At 31.6% G+C, this 11,661-nt stretch overlaps 1 protein-coding gene across 1 annotated transcript; it reads right to left on the reverse strand.

The window, feature by feature from the left end:
- Positions 1 to 8,718: 8,718 nt before the first annotated feature.
- On the reverse strand, positions 8,719 to 10,684 carry LOC102611551 (uncharacterized). The gene is made up of 2 exons (XM_006470958.4): positions 9,991 to 10,684; positions 8,719 to 9,787 (listed from the first exon to the last, which is right to left on the reverse strand). Exons 1-2 carry the CDS (start codon positions 10,342 to 10,344, stop codon positions 9,179 to 9,181), a joined length of 963 nt encoding a protein of 320 aa, XP_006471021.3. The 5' UTR covers positions 10,345 to 10,684; the 3' UTR covers positions 8,719 to 9,178.
- Between the last annotated feature and the right edge of the window lie 977 nt (positions 10,685 to 11,661).

Below are 11,661 nucleotides of genomic sequence, written 5' to 3' on the forward strand. Positions count from 1 at the left end.
GAGTTTCTAAAAATTTAAACAATTAAAACTTAATGCAATATAAACAAAGCAACCGAATTCAAAATAAACAAATTAATGTGTAATGAAAAATAAAGAGATAGGGTAGAAGAAAGCAAACACGCGATTTTTACGTGGTTCGACCAACTGTATTTACATCCACGCTTTGTAATCAAAGATTTCACTAAACGAGCCTCCAAGGCTTTAGTAGCTTTTACAATTGACTTCCAAGGTGTCAATAGAGCTTTACGATAAGTGATTATCCTCAATCTCTTAATCCAAGTGTATCCCAACACTTACAACCTCTCAACTTGATTTTACAAAAAAGATTACAAATAAATTTCTCTCACACAATATGTTTGATTACAAATGAAAGCTCAATGAAACAAAAACAACTTTAAAGCTCAAATAAAAATGTATGCTCAGTAGTAAGCTCAATGATAACTCTTGGATTTGTTATTGTTTGAATTTGATTGAGTCAATTTATAGTTGGAGTTGAAAACTAGTTGTTGTTCACATTTTGGTGATAATCGGCTTTCCATTTTATGTTAACCGGTTTTCCGCTTGATGTTACCGTTATAGTCAAAGATTTGATTTTTTTTGCACAATCGGTTTGCTGCTTCTCATTTTTCGGTTAGCCGTTTTACTCCAGAAAGCTTTTGCCTGATAACCAGTTTGCCGCTTGGTGAATCCGGTTAGCCGTTTTAATTTTAGAGAGCACATTTGATGTAACTACCGATTTGCCATTTATAACATCTAGTTTGCCGCTTGCTACAATGAAACAACTATTAAAATTATAGTTTGCCCTAAAATTTTATAAAATTATACTATGACCTAAATCTTTATAGAACTTTGCAAATATGTCCATTTTCAGAATTTTAAAACAATACTTGTTAATTCCAAAGTTCTCAAAACTTTTCAATTTAAACCATAAACTTGAAAACAACCAATTTCATGAAATCATTTTCTTGTTTTAAAAACATAATGTGTACTTCCTTATTTATCTAAAACATGTGGTTTGTTATCATTAAAATTAACATTTTATAGTCATATAGGCTAACAACCATTGTGTGAAAAATAAATGTCAAACTATCATTCTTACCCTACTTTTGATCATGTATCAAAATTATTTTTGTACATTTATCCTGAGAAATTTCTTGATTGGTTAGGCAAGGTTGAGTGTTGGTTTATAGCTTTGTGCACTCTTAAAGAAAAAGAATTATCATTTGTTGCCAGTAAATTAAAATTCAGTGTTTCAGATTGGTAGGAATTGTTGCAATATTCTTGACTTGACCAAGGCAAATGCAAAATTCTATCATAGAAACATATGAAGCGTATTCTACAACATGAGTTTATCCCTCTTAATTATTGTATTGGTACAACAAGGTGTGAGATTAGTTTCTGATTACGCATGTGAGTTTGAACACTTTTATGGGCGTACATATTATTAACAACCTGGGAAGGATATGGTTGCAAGGTTTTTGAAGGGGCTAAGTTTTTAAATTCAAATTAAAATGCCTACATACACTATCTACACTTTTACAACATGCTATTCATTTGGCCATGCAAATCGAGTCATAAAATCAAAGAAACTTAGATGATGTGATTAAAAGACTTGGTGAAGTCCATGATTTAATTAAGCCGTGGCATGTCTATATGAAACTGTCTAAAGATGTAATAATAAGTTCAGCTATTGTTCAAGAAGAATACTCACTTGAGATGCCTAATTCTCTTATTATTGTAGAAGAGGCTGAAATGATCAAAATGGTTCTACCTATCCACATTGAAGACAAGAAGATTGTACTTGAAGAAGATCTGATTGAAAAGGTGAAATTTATTAGAGAGCACATTGAGTGTCAATTGGGGAAGGGCAAGAGTTGTTTGATCATTGTTCGTTCTTGGAAATCTCCATAACCTTGATGAATATATAAGCGAAAGAAAATTGATGAAGTATAGATTCTTCAGAGTTTAAAAAAAGATTGATGAGAAAGATAACAAGTTTGAATTACGAGATGATTTGGTATTACACTATAAGTTTCATCTTCCAAACTATAGTCAAACTTGAGGACAACTTTCTTTCAAGAGGAGAATTATGTAGGATGCTATTTTAGGATTCTAGGATTTTTATCATTTTAGGACTTTTAATTTTAATTAGAGCCAATTATGGTATGTATCTTAGTCTTTTATTTCTATTATAATTGTGATCTAGTTTTCTTTTTTAAGTTAATTTAGGGAAATATGTTTCTTTGTTATAAATAAAGAGATCTTATTATTGTAACGTCAACTTTTGATCAATTAATAAAGCCTTTTTTGTAATTTCTTCTGGAATTATCTATTAAAATCTCTCTTATATAATCGTTTGGATTATAACATAATTTAATCTCGCTTTACTCGTTATTAAAAATCTCTTTGAGTCATTTGGATTAAAACGAGATCTAATCACATTTCGATTAGAGTGTAACCTAATTGCATTGGCTTGTTTCGATACTAGATTGATATATAATGTTTCCTACCCTATCAATTCTGCTTTCGCTACGCCTGCTTCGTTAGTTTTCCTTTTTAAGTTAGCTTAGAGAAGCACATTTTTCCTATTATAAATAGAGATACCTTATTATTGTAACTTCAACTTTTGATCAATTAATAAAACCCCCTTTTATGATTCCCTTTGAGATTATCTATCAAAATCTCTCTTGTAAAGTCACTTGGATTAGAGCGTCATCTAATCCAACTCTACACATTATTAAAAATCTAATTGAATTGTTTGGATTAGAACGAGATCTAATCACACCTTGATTAGAGCATAAGTTAATTGCGTTAGCTTCGTCTGATACTAGAATGATATTTAATATTATCTATCCCGTCAATTCCGCTTTCGCTATGCCCACTCCATCAGTTGTTTGGTGGTGGTGGCGGCAAGTGGTGACAGTTGCTGGATTGTAGCAGTAGCAGTGGTGGTTGTGGCAGTGACTAGGTTTTTCAAATTTGGGGTTTTTTGGTTTTTTTTTTCTACGATGAACGATGATGGATGATTTGGGTGATTTGTGGTGGAGGGATATGGTGGGCAAGAAAGCTGTGCAATTGGCACAAGTTGCTCTGATACCAACTGATGGATCGAGTGTAGCAGAAGTGGAATTGATAGGATAAATAACACTAGATATCGTTCTAGTACCGGACCAAGCTAGTACAATTAGCTTACGCTCTAATAGAAGATTTTTAATAATGCTTAAAACGACATTGGATGATGCTCTGATTCAAACAACTTTACAAGAGAGATTTTTGATAGATAATCCTAGAAGGAATTTTAAAAGAGGGCTTTTATTAATTGATCAAAAGTTGAAGTTACAATAATAAGGCCTCTCTATTTATAATAGAGTAAACATACTTCTCTAAATTAACTTAAAAAGGAAACTAAATCACAATTATAATAGAAATAAAAGACTAAGACACATACTAAAATTGACTCTAATTAAAAGAGAATATCCTAAAATAATAAAAATTCTAGAATTCTTAAATAACACCGTACATCAATTGATAGGGTGGGCATAGCGGAAGCGAAATTGATAGGATAAATAAGACTAGATATAGTTTTAGTACCAAATCAAGTAAACGCGATTAACTTATGCTCTAATCGAAGTGTGATTAGATCTTGTTATAATCCAAACGAATCAATAAAATTTTTAACAACCTTAAAGCGAAATTAGTTGATGCTCTAACCCAAACAACTCTACAAAAGAAAATTTTGATACATATCCCTAAGGAAATTGTAAAAGAGAGGTTTTATTAATTGATCAAAGGTTGTAGTTAAAGTAATAAGATCTCTCTATTTATAATATAGGAAACATACTTCTCTGAATTAATTGAAAATGGGAAACTAAATCACAATTATAATAGAAATGGAAGACTGAGATACATACCATAATTAACTCTAATTAAAATGGAAAATCCTATAATAATAAAATTTCAAAATCCCAAAATAACATCCTACATCATGACGTGTCTAATAAAATTTTAAATTTTACTATTCACAAAATACATTGTGATTTATAGAATCCTACTTCTACCTGCTCTTTTTAAAATTATCATTTTTATACATTGTTTATAAATGATCGTTCTCGTTTCTCTTGGTTGTTTTCTTTGAAATAAAAATATGAAATTTTTAAATGTTTCTTAAAATTTCATAGGTAGGTAGAGAACCAATTCGACATAAAAATAAAAATATTCCAAAGTAGTAGTGGAGCTGAATTCAATTCAACAACTTTCATCAAACATCTAGAACAATATGAAATACAATGTCAAATTTCATGTCCTTACACTCCTAAACAAAGCAGAGTCGTAGATCATAACCATAGGCACATACTGGAAACAACTCTCACTATGATGTTCTATCCTCTATACCTTTACAATTAGGGGTGGACACATTTCTAGCTATTACATATGTTATTAATGGACTACCTTAATCTACACTTAACATGCATAGTCCTTATGAAAATCTTTTTAACAAATTTCTTATTAGATGTTTTCCTTATCTAAGGGACTATACTAAAAATAAATTTAACTAGAAGTCATATCCTCAGATTTTAATTGTCTGTGGCCCTTTACATAAAGGGTATAGATGTCTATAGTAAAAAAAAAAATCGTGTTTGTATTTCATGATACATTGTTTTTGATAAATTTACTTTACCTTATTCAAAAAAGCTTAATAAATTGGACTTGTGCAAGGAAAAATAGAGATTGCAAGCTTTCTTTCCAATGATAAATGGTTATCCAAATAAGACATCAACAAGGAATTTAGCCATGATGTGAATTCTACCCCATTAAAATCTTGAAGTCACGTAAATCTAACTCTTTTTTCTCAAGCAGAATTTAGGCACAACGTAAACTCTAACCCACCAGCATTATAAAATAACATTTACCCGGCTATATCTTCTCCTCCCTTTATGGTATTTTATGATCGACATAATACTCCTTTACTGTACCACAAACAAACTTGGAAACTGATGATAGTCTAATAATATTGCCTAATCCAAATCAAAACTTGAAAACTAATGATACTCTTATAGTCTCCCAAAATCAATCATGAACCTCCAAATTTGATCATACAGTTTCACATACAAAAAGTTCAAATTCCTCAAGCACTATTGAGACCTTCCTTGATATATCCCATCACATAACTATTGAATTACCAACATCTAAAAAACTATCCTTTCTTTAGAAAACATTTCTCAAACCCTTAACACTCACCCTATGATTACTTTCCACAAGTTGGGACAAAATCTTAATTTTTGCACCTTAAACTAGCCTAGTAACACAAACTAAACCTAAAGCCTTCCAAACTACGATTAAAAGTCTAAAATAGGTGCAAACCATGAAAAATGAAATCCAAGCACTCTACATAAATCAAACTTAGACCTAGTCTTATGGTCGTGCAACAAAAATATCATAGGATTGAAGTAGGTCTACCATATAAAGTATACATAGGGGATGGCAGTATTGACCCTTACAAAGCATGACTACTAGCAAAGGGATTTACTCAAATTTACAGCATTGACATCGATGAGACCTTCAGTCCTATCGTTAAAGCCACCACTATTTGTTTTATTTTGGAAATTACAGTTAGTTCAAATTGAGAAATGCAATAACTAGATGTCAACAATGCTTTTTTACATGGCAAGATGAATGAAACAACATATACAGAACAATCTTCTAGCTTCCAAGAAACCACTCACCCTTCATTTGTCTACAAGTTACAAAAGTTGCTTTATGGCCTTAAACAAGACTTAAGGCTTGGTTTGAGTACCTTTCAAAGGCCTTATTAGTTTATTAGCATCAAAGCCAAATTATCCTTATTTATTTTCTGTTGCAACTAAATATTAATTCTTATACTAATTTATGTCGATGATGATGTTATTATAGGTAACGATAGTGGCAAAGTTCATTCCATCATTCACAATTTGAGTTCTAAATTCGCATTAAAAGACCATGGTAATTTAAAGTACCTTTTTAGCATTGAAATGAAAAAAATTTCTTAACGGTACTTTTTATATCCCAACCCAAGTACATACTTGATCTCCTCACCAAGGCACACATGCTCGAATGATGTTCTTTTAAGATCCCAATGGTTGTAAAATCTCCAACTTCATTGGAAAACATGTATATGCCAGTAACTACCATGCTCTTGTTGGCAATCTACAATATCTTTCATACACATGGCCAGACATCACACAATCAGTCAATAAAGTATATCAAAGCTTTCAAAGCCCTATCATGGCTGATTTCAAGGCAATCAAGTGAATCATTCGATACTTTAAAGGAACAATAGACTATAGCCTCAAATATACTTCTCAAAGTGCTTTCAATCCTTACACTTTTTCTTATTCTAATTGGCCATGTTTTTGAAACGCTAAAAAAAGCACAATTGGATATTATGTTTATCTTAGTGGTAAATGCATTTTGTGAGTTCAAACAGATAATGCACTATATCTCAATCTAGGCTGAACTGGAGTATCGCTATATGGTAACAAGTGCTATAGAACTCACTTGGATTTAGTGCATCTTATATGAGATTGGTTTATAATTAGGTGAGGGCAAAATTCAGTTCAGATCAATCTAATCAAGTTTCAGGTTAATCAATTTAGGAAAAATGTCATATGTACTCAACCTAAGCCTGTAATCTAATTTGATCCAATCGAAACATGTTCAGATTAATGTAGGTTGGATCATACTAGATAGAAAAATTAAGTTGAGTTCGGAGTGAATCAGGTAAGATTAAATACGTTCGAGTCAATTTTGGTTTGGGATAACTTGGGTCAGTGCAATTTAAAATATTTGGGTTAAGGCTTGAAAGAACCTGGTGATGGTGGTAGTTGGTCGAGGTGAAGCAACTTGCAATAGCAGTCGCGGTGGCTTGTGGATCAAGTGACAACAGTGGTCATGGTGCAGCAGATTGCTCACAGTTGCAATTGCGGGCTGCTTTATGGCTGTAAGTCAACGTCTCAATATTTTCATTGGTGTGCTGTCTCTGATCTATGATTGGTGTGTGCTGCCAACTGCCGCTACATGTATGACCGTGTGTGGTGTGTTACCATTGCTGGCATGATGTGTATATGAAATATTGTTTTGTTGTATGTATGAAGAGAAGAGACCAAATGTTTGTAATGTTCAATTAGATTTTATTTGTTTTTTAGTTTTAACTTTCTTGTTAAAAGAAACAAACTCGATTAGATTTTTGGATCGACTTAGGCTAAACCTTTTTGGATCACGATTTGATCAGGTTGGTTAAAATACCATCTGATCGGATAGGGCAAGTAAACTGATTCGATCCGAACCCTTTTTTCTTTTATTGGGTCGAATCAGATTGGATCATTTGCTCACCCCTATTTACAATTAAAGGAAAAACCTATATTGTTTTGTGATAAGAGTGCAATTTGATTAGCAAGAACAATATTTCATGCACAAACAAAATAGTTCGAGGATTTCCTCACCCCTCTTGTGTTCTGACATAAGGGCAAGTTGCTGACACCTTCATCAAACCTTTGGCCTAGTGATAGTTCATCTTCTTATGTGACGATGCATTTTATGTCACTGCCATGTTTGAGGGGGGATGACAAGATTCACATTACAAACAAGAATCTTGGTACAAATATAACAGACTCTCATCAACCTAATTTGTTGGAGCATACAATACATGAGTTTGAGACCAATTTAGTATTTTTTGTATCTTTAGCAAGAGGCTTTCTATTAGCAAGATTATTACAAACAAATGGGAATGAATCTAGCACAACATTAGGTCTAACTGCTAGTCTAAAAATTCAGCCTTGTTTTAGGTTATAATGTATAAAATATTTATTCCTTTTATATCTTCATTTTGTAGAAATAGACATGTGAAAATTCTTTAATATACAAGAAACAAATTTATGTTTTCAAATTCTTGTATCTCATTTTCTTTGTTTGCCTCCATATTTAGGGAGATTTCTGCTTGTGGGAGGGAATGAGTGCAACTAAAACATCTACCCAATTTTAGGGCAATTTAGAATTGCAGTGGTTGATAAAATAATTGCTTTTACCATGCAAATGAAATAAGTTAGTGATTAAAAAAGGAAGTTGATGTTTGATAAACTGTATTGTTACGGTTATTATTAGTTTAAAAAACAAAGTACATGTACTTGGTAAATTTTATTACAAAACTGCTATTTTATTATATAATGACTAAAATATATATAAGTTTTTATTTATATATTAGGGTTTATAAAAAAAAGATATAATTATATTTATGTTAAAATATTAAAGTTATAATAGGAACTTTAAAAAGGTTTGATAGCTTATTTAATAACATGCATATAAAAAGTAATCCCTATTTACTTTTAAAAGCTACTATCAAAATAAAGAAACCTATTAATAAATACTTTTTAAAATTTACCAAACACTATTTTTGTCAAATCTTATAAAAAGAAAATTCCTTATAGCATTTAAATCTCAATCCCAAACAGACGTTAGTGAGTGTTTCTCTTCCTTTTCTCTTTTAACTAACAAATTCTTATACATTTTGTTACAATATCAATTTTTTATAATAGGGAAAAAATAAAGGAAAGGAATAATTGATTGGAAAAATAAATACTTCCAGATATGCCCAAAAATCTTTAATTCAATCCCCCCCCCCCCCCCCACACACACAAATATATACAAACATAAAAAAATTGTAATTTAATTTAAAATACCTCTGTAGGTACAAACAAGAAGCATAATTTTTATCCCATTTACAAACTTTTTTCCTCCTAGATAAGAATCTTCACTTTTTATGGGAAAAATATTGCTTTCCATTTAAGCTATAGTAGCTATATCTTAAATATTCTTCTTGTTTCTTCTCTTTTGACAGTAAAATTTTTGTTGCCTTTCTTCCAAGGAAGAACAATTCACTATTCCCCTTTCCTTCAGAATTTTCCTTTCTCCTAGCTCCCTCAAAGTTTCATACTTTCATCAGGACAAATCTCTAGGTAGCTGCAAAAGAAAGTCACTTCAATGGCAAAAAGAAATTAAAAACTAAAAAAATATATATTAAAAGGTACTGCCACTATAGGCACTTTAACACACTTGATATTCTTTTACTTCCTTTTTTCAATTTTCAGCTTTAATATTTTCTCTACCTACGGCTGCACATGTCCAAAAACTTTAAAATTTGTTCTCTTTATCTATGACCGCACATGTCCAAAAGTTTCTTTCTTCCTTCAACTATTTCATCAAACAAATCATCAATCTGCCCGACAATTGTTTCCACACCACATCTCAACAAACCAAAGCAATTCTTCAAGCATTCGATTTTTTCTTGGATTTGTTCATCAAATTCTTCTGATTCAAATTCAACAACCTTCTCCAATTCTTCTTTCAGATCTTCCATGGCGGTTTTCGCCTTTCGAAACTCAAAAAGCATAAGCCCTGGCTGCCCTCCAATTTGGTGATCAATCTCATTTGCCACTCTTTGTTGCAGTCTTGCTAATGAGATCATGAAGCCTGAGCCAAATATTATGTGACCTTCATACCCTTCTTGGCAAAAGCTCGATTTAGGCCAATAAAATACTAGCCCACTTAGCAAAATCATCAAAAGCAATGTGCTAACGTTTCTCATTGCGTAAAGCACTCCTCTAAACCCATTAAAAGCATTGAACTTTGACTCTTGCATGATGTTTTCATCATCTAGTTTTAGTGATAATTGCCCAACTCTTGTTTCCATTAAGCTCTTATTCTCCTCTTCCAGCACTACAATTTCCCTTTGGCAACCCATGATTGCCCGAATAGCCTATAAGCAAGAACCAAAAAGGAAAAAAAAAAAAGAGTTAAAAGAATCAAATTACTAGCCATTTATTCAATTTAAAAAATTACATAAATGAAAATTTAATAAATAGAGATCTTATCAGTCGAACCAACTTGTATTTACAGACAACACTGAACCTTGCAATTAATTTCTAGGGTTTAATATATATGTATGTAACATATACATACCTGGCGGGAAACTTGGGGGTTGAAATGGTGCAAACCATCGAAAGAAGAAGCAATATTTGCTCCAGAAGAATAATAATTTTCCATGCTTGAAACACCGGTTTTGAGAACATGGCAAGCTTCCCATAGCCTGGAGCTTTCATCCATGTATTCATCAAGCCATTTTTCACCAACAGGCAAGTGAAGTTTTTGGACCAAAACGGTTAGTTGAGAATGAAAATAACAAAGAGAGGATAAAACTTTTTGAAGGAACTGGATTGACATGAAGTTATGAGTGTTAAAAGAGTGACCAAGATCATCAAGTCCATGATTGAGCAAAGTGTAGAAGCCATTGACAGAAGAAAAAGAAGGATCCATGTCGTTGATGAGGGAAGAAATTAATTGAAAAGATGGTATTATTGTTTGGGGGAAAATTAAAAGATGATGGTTGGAGATTGACAGATATTTATAATTAATAATATCATTGGAAGGTGAGAAGAAGAAGAAGAAATTAAATTAAAAGGGGTTTGTGAAAGAAAGTGGGGGAAGTGATATGATGATGAACAGGTTAAGGGTATGGTGAAAGGGATCGTTGGGTGCAATTATGGGTGTTTCCTACAAAGTGGTGGAGATGATTGGGGAATCTTCTGTTTTTATTGTTTAATTGTACACAAATGAATAGAAAGAAAAGAAAAAAGAAAAAGAAAAAGTGTAAGAATTTTCGGGTGCTTTTGGTAGTAGATTTGAAAATAATGTTTTTTTTTGGAGGGATGAAAATAAATTTCCAAAATCGAAAAAATAATTTTGTAGTACTTGCATAGAAAAGAAGCTGCTTTTGTTTTCGAAATGATTTCTGAAAGCACTACACCAAATGTTTTCGTTTAAAAAACATAACCAAACATTCATTACAATAAAATTTTAGAATAAATTGGAGATGTCTTGTTATAAAATTTATCTGTGCAATTTTTTTTTAAAAATGTCTTATAAGTTTGTTGATTTAATAAATGAAATACATCTGTCATAAAATGAATATTGTAATAAAATTTTATAAAGAAGAGGTTTGGATGTGGATGAAAAATCTCACATATCAAGTAATTACGAACATAAAATGCATTTATGTTCAACTAAACCAGGTCCAGAGGCAATATTATAATAAAATGATTATTCACCTCTAAATTAACAAATAATAAAATCTTGGGCGGGATTATAAATTCCAAATACTCCAATATCCTAATTTCTAGAACATAAAACACACAAATATTGAGAGTCTGTCTCTACTTTATGCTCTTTTGCTTTTAAAATTTGAAGTTTCTCAAAAAGGAGTCAGTTGTATAGTACTACTGTAAGATATGGGCCGGATAAAAAGGCAGATCATCAAAACAATGCTTGAGGCTCTTTATTCTACGAAATATTTTATTATATGTTTCTTTCTTGGGCAGTAAAAGTTTGACTACTTAGACTGGGATTCTCTTTCTCATTCTTCCATTTTGATTTGGTTCTTCACTTTTGAATTGAGTGGTCTCTTTGGCAGTTTGGCTTCTTCACCTTTTTGATCTTATGCTTTCCCACGTTGTTTTTCTTTTACACAATGGTTTTGTAGTCCCATTCATACTGGAGTAATGTTATATGTTGTTTGGTTATTAAAATGAAAAAAAAATGAAGAGTTAGTTTGTGATGACTAGTGATTGTGATGGA

This window comes from Citrus sinensis, chromosome 5 (genome assembly GCF_022201045.2).
Source record: "Citrus sinensis cultivar Valencia sweet orange chromosome 5, DVS_A1.0, whole genome shotgun sequence".
NCBI classification, from domain to species: Eukaryota; Viridiplantae; Streptophyta; class Magnoliopsida; order Sapindales; family Rutaceae; genus Citrus; species Citrus sinensis.